Source organism: Salvelinus namaycush, chromosome 11 (genome assembly GCF_016432855.1).
Source record: "Salvelinus namaycush isolate Seneca chromosome 11, SaNama_1.0, whole genome shotgun sequence".
Classification (NCBI taxonomy): domain Eukaryota; kingdom Metazoa; phylum Chordata; class Actinopteri; order Salmoniformes; family Salmonidae; genus Salvelinus; species Salvelinus namaycush.
In genome coordinates, this window is record NC_052317.1 from 14,192,054 (window position 1) to 14,209,713 (window position 17,660).

At 44.2% G+C, this 17,660-nt stretch overlaps 2 protein-coding genes across 2 annotated transcripts in view; one reads left to right on the top strand and one right to left on the bottom strand.

Annotated features, from left to right (window-relative positions):
• LOC120056298 (chloride channel protein 2-like) overlaps positions 1-9,933 on the bottom strand; it is a 31,850-nt gene extending 21,917 nt beyond the window's left edge. Inside the window, exon 1 of the mRNA XM_039004539.1 lies at positions 9,780-9,933. Coding sequence (XP_038860467.1) covers positions 9,780-9,933 — 154 coding nt within the window. The remainder of the gene's footprint in view (positions 1-9,779) is intronic.
• A 1,460-nt stretch (positions 9,934-11,393) lies between these two features.
• LOC120056299 (zona pellucida sperm-binding protein 4-like) lies at positions 11,394-14,458 on the top strand. Its single transcript, XM_039004540.1, has 8 exons — positions 11,394-11,613; positions 11,760-11,947; positions 12,226-12,323; positions 12,579-12,736; positions 12,973-13,165; positions 13,349-13,496; positions 14,021-14,096; positions 14,346-14,458. The coding sequence occupies exons 1-8, from the start codon at positions 11,394-11,396 to the stop codon at positions 14,456-14,458; spliced, it is 1,194 nt and encodes a 397-aa protein (XP_038860468.1).
• Positions 14,459-17,660: the final 3,202 nt, after the last annotated feature.

A 17,660-nucleotide genomic window follows, 5' to 3' on the forward strand; every position in this document is an offset into this window, starting at 1 on the left:
GGGGCTCTTAACAAACCCCCCCCCTTACATAAGACGTCTTCGTCCAATGACTCTTATGTGTATTGTAATGGAACGGTGAGTCATGATCAAGAAGTAGGCGAGAGCCTAGATACTTACCACACCAGACTTTGCATGTTAGCAAATAACTTTGAGTTTGCAGGCATTGGCATGGAGATGATTCAGAGCTGTAACTCGTCCAGGCTGCGCTGTCGTGGTTCCTCCTGGCACCAGAGGGCGGCAGAGACCACCCAAGAGACTTTTACTGGACTCAGTTGTGTCTTATTATTTCATGATTGTGTCCCTGTTAAAAGAGGTGTGTTTTCTGTGGTCCTTTGCAGAAGCTTGAATTGTTCACTGGGTGCGTTTGTTTCCTGAGTGAGGTTGAGACTTAGTGTTTGTTGGTTTTCAAGTGTACTGTGATCCTGTGACTACCGTTTCTCAGTAAAGTTTTATGTTTATCCTTAACCACTGATTCCTCGTCTGGTCTCTTCTCTGCACCTGGGTCCAACCTTACCACGTCACATGCACAGAAGAGCACTGAGAGAGCTTGACATGACTGTAACCGCCCCTCTTGATCACAGGAGATCGCTGGAACTATCTGAAATCCATGCAACGGGCATAGAGCAGAGCTCAGCTGCTGTAGTCAATACAGTGCATCAGAAGCACACAACAAGTGCACAGAAAGAGTTAGATCAAACAACCAATAGAGGCAAATACACACATACTGGAGACTGTCCGGCAAGAGGAAAAGAGTGCAAAGCTTGTGGGAAACAAAATCACTTTGCAAAGCAGTGTCGATCAAAACCAAAACAGGAGCAGCACACAGACACCAGAGACAATGCTAAACATCACAGATCACGCCAGAAAGTTAACCACGTAAGTGCAACACACTGTGAAAATGCGAGGCGAGATTCATCAAGCAGTGAGTAGTGACAAGTGTTAGACAACCTCAGACACACATTCAGCTAAATGGTGTCAGAGTAGTAGTTCTGATGGGGCTGCAGTGAACATGACCAGAGGTAGTTTTCAATACACTTAAGCCACGGCCGCAGCTCAGCCCAGCCAAAATCAAGATCTTTTGATACGGCTCCACAAACCCACTGCCCATTGCTGGTGCACTCACATGAAATGTAGAGGCAAGAGACAAGAACACTCCCAGCACATTCTATGTCATTCAAGGCGATGGCTACTCCCGGTTAAGCTACCACACAACTAAGGAGCTAAGCCTGATCAAGATAATCAACTCCGTCTTCCTCACCAGTCCAGCGCACAGCGGCAGATGAACTTGTGGACAACCATACAGAATGTTCAATGGAATTGGAGCGGTGAAAGATTCCCAGGTGAAGCTTCACACAGACACCGAAGTCCAGCCCACGTGCCAACCACACAGGCGCGTGCCCTTCCACATCCCCCCAAAAAGTTGAAGACGAGTTACTGGAGACTGATGACATTGTTGAGATGGTCCCACTGGGCACAGACATCAGTTCAACTAGTCTTCATTTACATTTGATTGAGTTGTCAACTAATGTGAATTCAATGTAAAAAATCAACAAAACATTTCACCATGTCATTGGATTTAGGTTAAAAGTTGGGTGAAAAAAAGAAGGAATTCGCTTATGTTGATGACTATTTTCTAATCCAATCAGTGTTCCACGTTTATTACATGGAAACAACGTTGATTCAATCAGTTTTTGCCCAGTGGGGAGATTAGTAGACCCCAGTAGGCCCTAATCCCTGGGTCTCCCACATCCTGACACCCTCAAAGCCCAAGGACCCAGAGTCTGGGCAGACAAGCACGAAGCCAATACAGCCATTCTACGTGAATGTCACATCACACCATGGACAACGCCATCCACAAACTCAACAGAACCACAGTGTTTTCCAAGCTGAATCTAAAAGCTGGATATCACCAACGTGAACTACACCCGACAGCAGATATTCCCCACGTTCACCACTCATCTCGGCCTGAGGAGGTATAAACCGTTGAACTTTGGTATCTCGCCAGCTGCAGTGGTGTTCCAGAATGCTGTCAGACACTCCAAGGCATTGCAGGTGTGAAAAACCTCAGCGACAACATCATTGTGTATGTAGCAAAAGCTGACCACAAGAACAGCCTGAGAGTAGTGTTCCAAAGTTCTCTGTTTTCATCTTCTCTGCTGGCAGTATCTCAGCTGACCCGAAAAAAGTCACTGCCATTCACCATGCCTGCAATCCCCAAAATGCAAGTCAAATAATGAGTCTTCTCCGGCATGGCCAACTACTGCTCAGGTTTCATCCAGGATTATACCCCATTGAACACCTCTGGGATGAATTGGAACACCGACTGCGAGCCAGGCCTAATCGCCCAACATCAGTGCCCGAATGCTCTTGTGGCTGAATGGAAGCAAGTCCCCGTAGCAATGTTCCAACATCTAGAGGAACGCCTTCCCAGAAGAGTGGAGACTATCATAGCAGCAAAGGAGGGGACCAACTCCATATTAATACCCATGATTTTGGAATGAGATGTTCGACGAGCAGGCGTCCACATACTTTGGCCATGTAGTGTACCTCCTTGTCTGACTAGTCTTTCGGACTAAAAACAAAGACTGTTCAGAATCAAAACAGAGACAGTTGTCTTAAATGCTTTATGTTCGCATTTGTGAATTGTTCCATTATAATCATTACATGCAGAAAGTAACAGTCAAGTTGAAATGTGTTTGTTTGAATACACAGAAATGTTTTTATTGATTCTATGGAACCCAGGACTCCCTGGAAAACAGCGGCAAATTGTTACTGAGTGGACTATCCTAGCTACAAATATCATACCCCAAAAAATGCTAACCCTGTTATTGTAATGGTGAGAGGTTAGCATGTCTTCGGGGTATGATATTTGTGCATCTTAACTTTCTCACTGATCATTATTCACGATTCATTCAGGACTATCCGTAATCATGGTAGTGTTTAGAAACATTTTCTATTCTTATTTACAATAAAAGTGACTCCAAAATTACACAAAACATTATTTACCATTATAAACTGGGTGGTTCAAGCCCTGAATGCTGATTGGCTGACAGCCATGGTATATCAGACCTTATACCACGGGTATGACAAAACATTTATTTTTACTGCTCTAATTACGTTGGTAACCAGTTTATAATAGCAATAAGGCACCTCAGGGGTTTGTGGTATATGGCCAATATACCATGGCTAAGGGATGTGTCCAGGCACTCCGCCATGCGTCGTGCATAAAGAATAGAATGATCCTGAATGCTGATTGGTTAAAACCGCACTCCAGCTGGTGTCTATTCCACAAGTTACCACCGGCTAAATCTATGACATGCCTATTTACTCCGTTCCATCTGACTGTGCAACCCACTGTCCCATCAACCCAGCCAAGCAATTTATAAACTTGATCTCCACTATAAAAAGCATCTAGACATTATCTCACATTTCTTTTAGACTAACATTTAGTTTTCAACAGCAGAGATTTGTATAAACCTCTCCGACATTTGCAACATTGTTTCAATATTCAAATTGTCCCATAGTAATGAATGAGTCGGGACGAGACCGACAGGCAGGCAACGTTTCTCAGTCAGTCGGAATCATGGATCAGCTGGCATCATTTTTATGAAATGTCAATTGAAAAAGGTAAAACAAAATGAAGTGCAGTTAGTTTGCAATCTTTCCAGCTTCAGTTTGAAGTGATTGTGTTATCTGTGTTGTTGGCTAGCTCCTCTGTTTCCTAATGAGAGAGCGCACATTTTCTATGCCAGGTGAAATCGCACCTCATTAGCTCATTGTTATGGATGTATCCAAATAAATGTCACTAGAAAACAGCTTAAACAAATGCAGCTACTTTGCTGTTATTCTGGCTGCTCTTTTTGATGTGACTGTAAGTTAGCCGTAGTTGGCTAGCTAGCAAGCAAAGGATAAAAATGTTGCCAGCCAGTATGTCAATGGAACATTTAGAACGAACGACTGGGTCGCTTCCATAGATACAGAACAAAAAGACTGAACGACTGGGTCGCGTCTCTGGCAACCGAACCAATAGAACGAACAACCAGCAGCTTGGGTAGTAACCCTAGATTTGTGTCTGGACTATTTCTTGTGGAAGGAGGAATTAGAGTGAAGAAATTCATCAAAATAATGTTTTTAATTAAAATATGTCCATCATGATTTGAATATGTTGGTAACTCGTAATATAAAAGTGATAATGCCCTCGAAAGCGATGTTTGGAGGATATATTGGCACGGTTTGCTGGCCTTCAATGAATATATCCTCCAAACACTGACTTCTCATGCATTATCACTTAATTCAGTTATCCCCATTGAGACTGTGTTTGTGCCTCGATCTAGTTTGGGCAAAACTAAACATTCCTATCATTATTGAAAGAGATTGTGATATCTCACATCTCAAAATAGGGCAACTTAATGTTAGATCCCTCACTTCCAAGGCAATCATAGTCAATTAGTCAATCACTGATCATAATCTTGATGTGAGTGGCCTGACTGAAGCATGGCTCAAGCCTGATACATTTACTGTGTTAAAGGAGGCATCTCCGCCTGGTTACACTAGTGACCATATCTCCTCTGCAAAGGCGGAGGTGTTGCTAGCATTTCCGACAGTGTTTTCATATTTTGAGCTTCTAGTCATGAAATCTATGCAGCCTACTCAATCACTTTTTAAAGCTACTGTTTTACAGTCCTCCTGGGCCGTATACAGCATTCATCACTGAGTTCCTTGAATTCCTATCGGACCTTGTAGTCATGGCAGATAATATTCACATTTTTGGTGACTTCAATATTCACATGGAAAAGTCCACAGACCCACTCCAAAAGACTTACGGAGGCATCATCGATTCAGTTGGTTTTGTCTAACATGTCTCCGGACCTACTCATTGTAACAGTCATACTCTGGATCTAGTTGTGTTCCGTGGAATAAATATTGTGGATCTAAATGTTTTTTAATCATAATCCTGGACTATCGGACCACCTTATTACTTTTGCAATCGCAAAAAAGAATCTGCTCAGACCCCAACCAAGAATCATCAAAAGCCGTGCTATAAATTCTCGGACGACTCAAAAATGTCTAGATGCCCTTTCAGACTCCCTCCACCTACCCAAGGATGTTGGAGTACAAAAATCGGTTAATCACCTAACTGAGGATCTAAATTTAACCTTGCGTAATACTCTAGATGCAGACGCACCCCTAACAACAAACATTTGTCACAAGAAATTAGCTCCCTGTTATACAGAAAATACCCGAGCCCTGAAGCTAGCTTCCAGAAAATTGGAACGAAAATGGCATGCCACCAAAATGGAATTATTCTGACTAGCTTGGAAAGACAGTACCGTGCAATACCGAAGAGCCCTCACTGCTGCTTGATCATCCTATTTTTCCAACCTAATTGAGGAGAATGAGAACAATCCTAAATGTATTTTTGATACTGTCGCAAAACTAACTAAAAAGCAGCATTCCCCGAGAGAGGATGTCTTTCACTTCAGCAGTGATGAATTCATAAACTACTTTGACGAAAAGATCATGATCATCAGAAAGCAAATTACGGACTCCTTTTTGAATCTGCGTACTTCTCCAAAGCTCAGTTGTCCTGAGTCTGCACAGAACTGCCAGGACCTAAGATCAATGGAGACACTCAAGAACTGGTGTCCTATGTTCATTTAAGTAGGGTCCCTCTAATTCTCTCTCTCTCCTCCCGGAGGTCCTGAGCCCTAGGACCGTGCCTCAGGACTACCTGGCCTGAAGACTCCTGGCTGTCCTCAGTCCACCCGGTCGTGCTGCTGCTCCAGTTTCAACTGTTCTGCCTATGGAATCCTGACCTGTTCACCGGACGTGCTACCTTGTCCCGGACCTGCTGTTTTTGACTCTCTCTCTCTCTCTCTCTCTCTCTCTCTCTCTCTCTCTCTCTCTCTCTCTCTCTCTCTCTCTCTCTCTCTCTCTCTCTCTCTCTCTCTCTCTCTCTCTCTCTCTCTCTCTCTCTCTCTCTCTCTCTCTCTCTCTCTCTCTCTCTCTCTCTCTCTCTCTCTCTCTCTCTCTCTCTCTCTCTCTCTCTCTCTCTCTCTCTCTCTCTCTCTCTCTCTCTCTCTCTCTCTCTCTCTCTCTCTCTCTCTCTCTCGCACCTGCTGTCTCGACCTCTGAATACTCGGCTATGAAAAGGCAACTGACATTTACTCCTGAAGTACTGACCTGTTGCACACTATATAACCACTGTGATTATTATTTGAACCTGCAGGTCATCTATGAACATTTGAATATCTTGAAGAACAATCTGGCCTTAATACTCTTATAATCTCCACCCGGCACAGCCAGAAGAGGACTAGCCACCCCTCAGAGCCTGGTTCCTCTCTCGGTTTCTTCCTAGGTTCCTGCCTTTCTAGGGAGTTTTTTCTAGCTATCGTGCTTCTACATCTGCATTGGTTGCTGTTTGGGGTTTTAGGCGTGTTTTCTGTGTAGCACTTTGTGACATCTGCTAATGTAAAAAGGGATTTATGAATACATTTGATTGATTGATTTCTATTGGGCACAAAATAATCTGAAACACAACCCAAACAAACAGCAAATGTATCCAACAAGTTTGTAGAGTCACAAGCTTGATGTAATCAATATGGGACCAAATACTCAAATTAAAGCTGACAGTCTGCAGTTCAACCTCGTCGTCACTGGATAATTTCAAATCCAAAGTGCTGGAGTACAGAGCCAAAACAACAACACATTTGTCACCGTGCCAATACTTTTGGAGCTCACTGTATATTCTCATTGTTATCTTGATAGGTGAGTCCCCTACAAGACAGAATTTTGAATAAAATTCCATTTCAACTTACTCGGTTGGTTCGTTGGGGGAATGTCTTTGTGCAGGTTGAATTTTCAGACAAAATATTCGCAGTGTGCAGGTCCGGGATCAAGGGATAACATTCCCCTCTCTCGACACACATGTGCCCCCGACGGAGACCGGGGTCTAATACCTGCGTTGACCCCTCCCACCTCCCATTTTCTCTCCCATAATCATGTATATGGCCTTATAATTTCAAATGTTTCTGAAAACAGCATAAAAATATATGGGATCCAAAAGGTTCACTGGAAATGATTGTTGTACAGACTTTTCCACAATAGAGGTTGGTCCCTGTGCAGGTCGACATTCTTGACAAAATGTTCACAGGAAAGTATTGTCGTACAGACTATTCCACGATATCCCATGGCAATAAGTCAGACTAGCGGTCCCACCATCGACTAGTGGCACCACTGCTAGTGGTACCTATGTTATCTCAGGAAGACGTTCTGGCTAACAGATACACACAAACACACACTAGTTTGGCACGTGGTGGGTGGCCCTCTGCCCGGTGCTTGCATGGGCGACTTGGCCCGTCCTTATATCCACAGCAGCGTGACAGATGTCTTCTTCTCAATCCAAAACACACACGGTATGCCAGATGCATATTTTTATCACTATGTAATGAATTGCTTATTCTGTTCGTAATATGAATCGTACAAAAATAAATGGTATAATGACATGTGTGCCAAAGCAATCAAAACAAATGTGAGTGTAAATTCCCTCAGCGCTTGCATAGGCTACAACAATCACGAGCAACCAGTGCACGAAATGGGAAAAGCCCATTTCCTGAGAGGCACTGGCACATCTCAAAGGAATTCTCGAAGAACACCTCAAACAGGATAAATAAATACGGGAAACACTTTGGAAACCACAACCTGTTATCTGGGATCAAGTCTTTCCCACACAACTCCAGGTTGTAAAAAATATTGATTTCAACATGCGGTATATGGAAGTTAATGCACGCAGATCATCACAATAAAATGCCGTAGAACTACATGTACAACATAGAATACAGTAGACGGCCAATGGTGGCGAGTGAGAGGAGTCAGTCACGCTGGATTAAGTGTTAGCGTAGCAAGTTAGCGCTTTCTCCATTTTAGCTAACCCGCTTTCGCTCTCTAAAGCTAACCGTCACGATGAGCAGCTCAGCCTTTTGACGGAGTGTGTAGGCAGGGCTCTCAAACTGTGGCTCTGGATGTGGAGTAGAACAGAGGGAGACACACACAGAATAGAACAGAGGCAAACACTCATCCTCCTACTCCTCTGGTGGGAGGATGGCTGGGCTCTGCTCTCCTCAAGTTATGCAACATGTACCAGAACGTGACAAGATCTCGCTGGTACTCAGGAGTCTTATTGAAGAGAGGCTGAGTTGTGTCATTTTATTTTACAGACCCGTGAAATTTCACTCTTTGTTATGTCTTTGCATCTCGGCCTCATTGGGTTATTCCTCTTCAAGGTTTGAGTGCCAGTACCCTTTTAACTCTATAGATACGTTTATCCTAAGCGCCGGCCACCTTTCATTCTAGCCTGAACAGAAACCAGGCTTCCTAGTACAAATATAAACACACATATACTGTCACTGTATTCTCTCTCTCTTGCTCGCTCTCTCTCTTAGACTGAGAATAAATCAACTGGTCACTGAACACAACAATAGGTACTACACTTGATCAGTAACTACTTCTGATAGCTAGCTTATTAACAGAGGAAAAAGTCCCTAAACCAACCACTCTGGCTACATATCTTTTCAGTAAGCTCTTTTCCAGTCAGCTAGACAGAGTATTTACGATAATGCTTTCACCTATCCAATCGTAATCGGCTCAGTAGCCACAAGGGCACGGTGTGTAGGAGACACGGATAGAAAGCAGTTGGAACACAGCCATAAACTTCAGCCTACACAGTCACATGCATTCTAAATCACACCCACAAAGATAGTGATGCTACTTTATTTCTCTCTCTCTCTCTCTCTCTCTCTCTCACTCTCACTCTCACTCTCACTCTCACTCTCACTCTCACTCACTCACTCACTCACTCACTCACTCACTCACTCACTCACTCACTCACTCACTCACTCACTCACTCACTCACTCACTCACTCACTCACTCACTCACTCACACTCACTCACACTCACTCACTCACTCACTCACACGCACATCCTCTCCTTGTTCCTGTCCCTCATCATGTTGTACTACTCTGGGGAGAAAAGCCAGGAGGTTGAAAGGAGTGACGCAGTAAGATGAAGGTGACAGGCTATTGACATGCACAACAGCAGCCCTCGTCATCACAGACACACTAAGTGACCATTCATTACCAGCAGAGGGGGCTGTTTTTTTTTACATTGGCAGAAGAGCAGTGCCATCACCCACGAGGCCATGGCACAGGATTGCTCATCAGTGATCATGCTGTGTCATAAGCGTCAACTTTACCCATCTCTCTCATTAAGAGGCTGATAGGATGCACCAATAATATCAGAACCTCTCTTCAAATGTGTTCTGTGTTCAATAGGGTTTTTCGTCACTGGTTATTTGGGTAAATCACGAGTTCGCAGGTGTTATCATTTTTTGAATTTAAGAAGGGGAAGGGACATTTGGCCCATAGACATGCCCGTAACTTGCAAAGAGAGAGGGTGGAGCTCTTCGTTCTGGTTCCGATCCCCGTTCTCTCTCTTCTCTTAATTAAAAGCATCTGACCAATTACGTAAGACTTTAGTTCTGGGTTAACTGAGATTATGGTCAGTGAGGTGGTTAGTGCAGCATAGGATGATGCTGTCAATTCAGTGGTTGTGGTGCAGTCATAGGAGCGGTCATAGGAGCACAGTACTCGCTCACTCTGATACTTGGTACTGTAGTCTTTCTGTGGTCATTACACAGGTCAGTAAATATGAGTGGTCATGTTGAGGTCATTAGACATCTTAGTAAATATGAGGGGTCATGTTGAGGTCAGTCGGTCACTCACCATGACACTTAGCGCAGGGGTCTTTCTCATACTCCAGCAGCTCTGCCGACCGACTGCGAACACTGGTGACCCTCCGCAGCCCCCCGCCGTCACGCAGGCGGGCCGCCTCCTCCTTGGCGTACACACCGAGCTCCTGTGTGTAACGCCCATACATCTAAATGAGAGGGGGGAGGGAGATGGGGAGGAAGGGAAGAGAAAGAGAATATTAGATCATTTTTAAGTATTCGTTATGGCCCTCAGCATACACAACCAGCTTCTGAGTTCTGAGTTCTGCTATACATTAATCATACATGGGAGAGAGAGAAGGACAGAGGGGTGAGAAGGGGGAGGGCAAGAGAGAATTAGAGAGGGAGAGATAGAAGGGGAAGGAAGGAGAAATAGTGGCTGCATTTCAATAGTCTTAAGGAATAGCTAAAAGGTGTCCCTCAAAAAGATTTTTGGTGAAAATGAAGGAGAGGGGACAAGAAGAGGAAGCATCTTCAGACTATTGAGATGGACCCAAAGAGGTTGTGCAGACCATTAATCAAGTATTCAAATGATCCCTTTGACAAGCTCATGGTATTGACCAATCCCTAGAGACTGATGAGCAGTCAAGAAAATGAGAATATTTGATCATTTTTCAGTGCCTAAGTCCTTTTGAAACGTATACATTAAACACAGTGGAGGCTGCTGAGGAGAGCGTGGCTCATAATAATGGCTGGAATGGAATACATGGAATGGCATCAAACACATGGAAACCATTTGTCTGATGTATTTGATACCATTCCACTTATACCGCTCCAGCCATTATCACGAGCCTGTTCTCCCCAATTAAGGTGCCACCAACCTCCTGTGATTAAACACGGGAGAGAGAGACAGAGAGAGGATGGAGAGAAGAAGGGGGGACAAGAAAAAGGTGAGAGAGAGATAGAGAGAAAGTGAAGGAGACTAATAGAGGGTGTATCTCAATAGTCCAAAATGGTTTCGTCCTTTCTCCATTTGCGCTGAGAAGACTGGTGAAAGGAAATTTCTGAATATTGGTTATTTTGTAGCCTATATTCTCGGCTCAGTGAAAATGACAGAAAGGAGACAAGAAGAGGAAGCAACTTTCGACTACTGAGACGGATCCAGTGATACAGACAATTTATCAATTTCATAGCATTTAAATTGGCCAATTTGATAGACACAATCCCTAGGTAATGATCGCTCCCTAGAGCCAAATGAGCCGTCAATGAGCTGCACCTGCCAGGCCCTGACTGATTAACTACCCAGGGCTGGCGACGGCTTGACTCTTAACGAGGAGGGGCTCCCGCCAAACCAACACACTCAATCAGGGGTATATTCAATACGCCGATTCCTTTGCAGAACTTTTCTTAAACGGAAGCAAACGGAACAAAACGGGGCGGACCTACCTCAATTTGTCCAATAGAAACTCTTGTTTTGCTCTGTTTGTGGTCGTTTGGTTCTTAAATGGTGAACGGTTTCCGTAATGAATACATCTCAGGTATAAAAGCCTCAGCAAGCCACAGCAATACAGTGGAGTCAGTCCTATATTGTACAACAATGGCAGGGTGGGTTGAAGTTGCGGTAGTGGTTGTGTGCTGGACCAATGTCCTTGGTGCACTGAAGTGGGGAATGCGTCCACAGCATCTGACTAGACCTGGAACTTATGCTGAGCAGCCCCAGTGGCGGCCTCAGCAGGTCATCCAGAGGCCAGTGGCTTCCACTCCTATAGAGAAATGCCAAGTAAAGGAGGAAGAGAGGATTACTTGTGGAACCCCTGCCATTACTACTGCTCAATGTGAAGCGATCAACTGCTGCTTTGATGGGTGGCGGTGCTACTACGGGAAAGCGGGTGAGTCAACTACTGTAGTTTTGGTTTTTCTAATGTATTTTACAATTTTGTATAATTATTTGTACTTCTCCCTGCCAAGCCTAACTTGTAAGACTCATTTATGGAGTGTAAGTGCCTTCTTCTCTCTGTGCAATCTCCTTCCCCAGTGACTGTTCAGTGTAGCAGAGACGGTCAGTTTGTGGTGGTGGTGGCCAGGGATACCACTCGGCCCAACCTGGCCCTTGATTCCATTAGTCTACTTGGTGGGCAGGATACCCCCTGTAAGCCTGTTGGCATCACTACAGTCTTTGCCGTATACCAGTTTCCTGTCACTGCATGTGGCACCACTCTGATGGTGGGTAGCTGTCTTAATGTGCTGTGCACTGTAAATCTTTGAGCGTCTATGAATCCAATCCATTGTAGCTTCCACTGGGGGTGGGGGGGTCATATCTTGGTCTGAAACACTGCTGGTGTTCTATTCTCCCTGGTAGTTAACTGGCTAATTATGTAATTACCCAGTGTGCCTCATCTAATGTGAGGATAAAAATGAACACCTGCGTTGCTCTTCATTTAAAGCCTGGCTGTTATATACCCGTTGGTGTACACCAAATAAATGTGTTTTGTAACTTTCAGGAGGACAGTGGCTATGTGGTCTACGAGAACAGCATGACATCTTCCTATGAAGTGGGGATTGGACCTTGTGGCTCAATCACAAGAGACAGCCATTTTGAGTGGGTCTTCTCTCCAGTGGCTTAATGTTCAACCAATTCCACTCGAGGCTCAACTATTATTTCTTTCTTTTGATATCTCTAAGATATTTCAAGGGGACTAATTAACTGAAGAAGCTGACACTAACTGTTATCCAATTTGATGCTCGATTTGTCGTACCCAGCAAATGCTAGCTAGCCCACACAATCAATGTTGAGAAACCCAATACTGGTGGTCCTAATGTACGTTTCATAACAGTAAAAATGTTTCTCTCCTAGGCTGCGGTTCCAGTGTAAGTACTCTGGCACTGCAGTGGAGGTACTGATTGTTGATGTGAACACTGTTGCTCCACCTGCTCCGGTTGCTGTTCCTGGACCCATCAGCCTGGTTCTCCGACTGGCCAGCGGACAATGTTACAACAAGGGTTGTGTGGAAGGTAAGTTGGAGAAACGGTTGTGTGTTGGAATAATAAAATTTTTCATTAATGGCTTGTAGTTGTGTCTGAGGGGAAATTGATTTGTGTTATAGTTCTTCTATAAAGACTTTCAAATGTGTTGCTTCCTAGGTGGAACCATGCCTGTTCCAACATTCTTGGGGGGGTGGTGTAAGCTGGCCAGCACTGTAATGAAATGTTTACACTTCAAGTGTTTGAATTCTAACCTTTGTTTCCAGATGTGGAAGCCTACACCTCCTACTATAGCGATGCAGACTACCCAGTTGTCAAGGTCCTAAAGGAGCCAGTGTATGTTGAGGTTCACATCCTGAGGAGGACTGACTCTAACCTGGTCCTGAATTTGGAGCATTGCTGGGCCACCTCCACCCCCAGTCCTCTAAGCCTGCCCAAGTGGGACCTCCTGGTTGATGGGTAACTGGAGAACCAAGATGGTTGCCTTGCTGCTTTTTTCTCCATTTATTGCTCATTTCCTACTTTAATTTTTAGTCTGTGCTTCCATGTAAAGTAACTGGGGCTCTTCCAACCAGGATGTTAACCTAGGGACTTTGGGAAGATCCTAGAGTTGTACAAACCATGACTGTCTCCCCCCTCCAGGTGTCCGTCTCAGGATGACCGCTACCTGACCTCTGTGATCCCTGTGGCTGGCTCGTCTGGCGTCGTGTTCCCCACCCACTACAAACGCTTTGTGGTCAAGATGTTCACTTTTGTGGATGCGCACACCTTAGCTCCTCTGAAGGACAGGGTACTGCATCTTTACTTTACTACAGCAGGAGTTTCAATTAAGGCCTCATGGTCTGCTGGGCTTTTCTCCCTGATGGTTGACTGATTGGCCAGGAAGTCCACTGCACTCTCGTCCAAGTCACTAGTTGAAAGCCAGCGGTGCTGTTGATGGGCTGCCTAGCAGTAAGGGCGTTGGGCCAGTAACTGGGATGTCGCTGGTTCGAATCTTTGAGTAGGCGAGATCTGTGCCCTTAAGCAAGCTGCTTAACCTTAATTTCTCCTGTAAGTCACTGGATAAGAGTTTGCTAAATGATACCAAGCTAAAGGTTTGCTTTCCATCTGCAGGTCGACATTCAGTAGCAATCTTTCCCTGGAGGCAGAACTGAGTATTTTGCACTAGATGGGATGGCTGTTAAGTAAAAATTGGTCATTGTAGAAATTCAAACCAATTGGCTGTAAAGGTTAGGTTTGACTCTGTTCCAGCTAGTGACCACTCTGCAGAGCTGCCTCTAGTACATGAATCATGCCAACATTCCTTCCATCCAGGTATTCATTCACTGTAGTACAGAGGTGTGCTACGCTACTGGAAATCACTCCTGTCAACAGAGCTGCAACAGGCAAAGTAAGTTAAAAAAAATAAAATAAAAAATATTCCATCTAGGGATGGTTTTAAATTTGATCATCTAGCTTTAGTTAAGTGGTGTTCATCAATCCTGGTCCTAGAGCACTATGGGGTTTACATTTGCACAAACATCAATATATCCTAACCTTAATTTGACCAGGTTTTGAAAGTAGCTGGAAATACGTAACTGTTTTGTGCACTAGTTGGATTTAGTGCTTGAGGTATTGACTTAAAATTCTGTTCCTCCAGGGAGAGATGTGGCAGGAGTGAAGTCTTTGGATGGAGAGACTACCGTGGTGTCCAGTGGGGAGCTGATTCTGACCCGACCAGAACCACCTGCCAGGCCTGAGAAATACTTCTGATCCACCTCTGCTTGGGATAAAGACCTGACTACAACCTAGTAGCAGATACAAGATGCCTATTGACTTGTGATCTACTAGCTTGCTAAAATAAAATCTTGTTTTTCAATTTTCATGTTGATGGGTTTTTGTTTTGAATTTAATAGAGAACTGATCTTGCTTTCAACACTGGGAACAGGGTGGTTCTGCCAATCACCTTGGATCCTTGTTTGGTTGTAGAGATAAGCCACGCAAGGTTACTATAGCAATGCATTGGCTTCAAGTTTCTGAAGGGTTGTCCCTTATGTTTTAATTTTTTAAACTGTATACTTGGACACTGACACCCATGTGCCACTGACAGTTGGCGCCTTTCAATGTAAGTGTAATTGGTCATGTGCCTTGACTACTTGAGGAATTCATTCCACGCTGATGCATCAAATGGAAATCTGGTGTTCTGTAAACGGGTTCTGGAAGGTAGCTTCACAAGCTCTGCATCTTGTCTATATGTCATAAGACTGAGCCAGAACAAGCAGAGGTACTAAGCTGCTTGCATTGGAAGTGGCCATGTAGAGGAGTGACTGGTTTGTCTAGCAGATGTGGAAGTGGCACATGTTTCCAAGCGACTGCTTGCAGGCAGTGTGTCTAATGACAGTTAACTGGCATGTGTGCCAAGTTATAGGGAGTGTGATCCTACAAAGTATGGCATTAGGGTAATGTCTACAGAGGGGAGCCTGTCTGCCAGCTGAGGACTATTCCCCATATACCAACCTGTACTGTGCCTCTAGTGTCTGATTTTACACCGGCCTGCAACCACCACTGAATACACATCTAGTGGCACACGGGTCATCCTTTCAATTTCCTGGTTAAAATGTCCTTGGTAATCAAACATTTAGAAGAGACATGCTCTCTGCAATTTGTATATACCAGTGTATAGGGTCAGTGCAGTCCCTTTTACTCTGCTCACTCTATTCTCCATCTCTGCTCTGTCCCCTTTTCTGTCTGTAAATAGTGCTGTGATCAGAGCATTGAGATGAGCATCACACCTCCAGACATTCTCTGCTCTCTACTTTCCTCTCAGCTACCATCACTTACCTTTTTCCCTCAATTTCCCCTCTCCCACTCATTGAGATGGGCGTCACGATTTCTCCAGACTTGCTCTTTCTGCATGCTTGAGCAGGTGAGGCACAGAAGGAAAGCTGCACAGCTGTGGCTTCTGTCTTGACAGAGGGATGTCCAATAGCCCACCTCCCATCACTTTACTACCCATCAGCCTCTCCCTGTTCTACCCATTTAACCAGGGCAACGCCACATATGACACACTGCAACACCTCATGGAACCACTCTACGCCCCAGCTCAACACTACCGTGTAGGCAGCCAGCTACATCCTGACAAAACGCGTAGACTGGCTGAAGGTTGTGGAAACACCTGATATGTACAGTACCAGTCAAAAGTTTGGACACCTACTCATTCAAGGGTTTTTCTCAATTTTTACTATTTGCTACATTGTAGAATAAAAGTGAAGACAAAACTATGAAATAACACATGGAATCATGTAACCAAAGAGTGTTAAACAAATCAAAATATATTTTATATTTGAGATGCTTCAAAGTACCCTTTGCCCTCACCGCTTTGCAGTCTGTGTAGAAAATAGTAAAAATAAAAACCCTGGAATGAGTAGCTGTGTCAACTTTTGACTGGTACTGTATTTGAATAAACATGTAGGCTAAATGATAATGAACACAATCACGTGCAGAAGACCACACGCACACAGTGGTATTAATGCTGCCTGTTAGTGGCCCCGTCCTGGGCTTGTGAGAAACCAATCAGAGACCATCTGGAGCGCGGCCCCCTGGTGTAGCAGCAGGTGGACTGAAGGACTATGTGTTAAATGAGCTGTGGTCACCACTACGGTTACCAAAGATATTACCTGCAACATTGTCATCAGATGAAAAAGAAACAATGATATAGCAACTTAAACAAGATTACTGACAACACAGGAGTGTTTCCCCTACTGCTACTTACAGTAGGCCAGTGTTTTTCAATCCGGGGTCCGTGGACCACCCCATAGGGGTACTACCGGTGGTCCGAATTATATATATATATTTTAATCTTTTACATTTTTTGTTCCAAAAATAATAACAATTGGGAGTATTAATGGTATTATAAGCAATGTTACATTACTTTTCATAATGCTAATTGTTTGTGCTAATAGGCCTTTCGTTTGTTCCCTGCTCAAAGTAACTACATTTGACCGCCAAGATAAACTGTATATTATTTTGGAGATAATTCTGCGACTCCGCAAATGATGGTTCTTGAGCTTTTGATGGTGATTTGCTGGTCCCAGGAACGGAAAAGGTTGTGAACCGCTTACTTGTGCACACCTGGTTCAACTCCTCAACTACTCATCAGGCTGCTTTGATCAGATCACAGTACTTATCAACCTCTTGCTCAGTTGAATCAGGAGTGTCAGAACTGGGCTTGAACAAAACCCTGCACACAATATTGCGTCAAAGAACAGAAACGACACTAAAATCTCATTCCACAATCTGCTCTAGTATTATGATCAAAACACACACTTGCATATTACAAAGTACTGAAACTCAGAGCAGTGATAGAGCAGCTTATCCAAACAACCCCTCAGGGCTCATGGGACAGGCTTGGGAAATTGAATTAGCTGGGAAAGTGAGATTTCATCTGTCTGAAGATCTGCATTAATGTACAGTAGGTCGGTCATGGAGGCTGGTGTTGGTGGAGTAGTTACCTATGCACACCATCATATCAAGAACACACGTTCACAAGTGACCCCCAAAAACATAACACAACCTCGTAGAATTACCTAAGGCTTTTGACCTCTAACCTGTATGGTGTGCCAGAAATGGCCATTCCAGTCATTTCAGGAATCAATGCCCTGTATCAAATTTAACTGACACTCAGTCAAACTGAAACATATATTTTAAACATGCTGATTTTGCAATACACTATCCTACATGTCCAAAGAGATTGTACCGTTCTTTGTCCCTCCTTCACACCTGCAGTATTTCATCATCATCATCAGAGAGAGAGAGAGAGAGAGAGAGAGAGAGAGAGAGAAAGAGAGAGATAGAGAGCGAGATAGAGAGAGAGAGAGAGAGAGAGAGAGAGAGAAGAAAGAGAGAGAGAGAGAGAGAGAGAGAGAGAGAGAGAGAGAGAGAGAGAGAGAGAGAGAGAGAGAGAGAGAGAGAGAGA

What these genes read in the sequence shown, in the direction of transcription:
- LOC120056299 (XM_039004540.1), top strand. Translation starts at nt 11,394, where the DNA reads ATGCGTCCACAGCATCTGACTAGACCTGGAACTTATGCTGAGCAGCCC. An exon ending in CAACAAGGGTTGTGTGGAAG is followed by an intron (nt 12,737 to 12,972) that starts GTAAGTTGGAGA and finishes CTTTGTTTCCAG; the next exon opens with ATGTGGAAGCCTACACCTCC. An exon ending in TGGGACCTCCTGGTTGATGG is followed by an intron (nt 13,166 to 13,348) that starts GTAACTGGAGAA and finishes TCCCCCCTCCAG; the next exon opens with GTGTCCGTCTCAGGATGACC.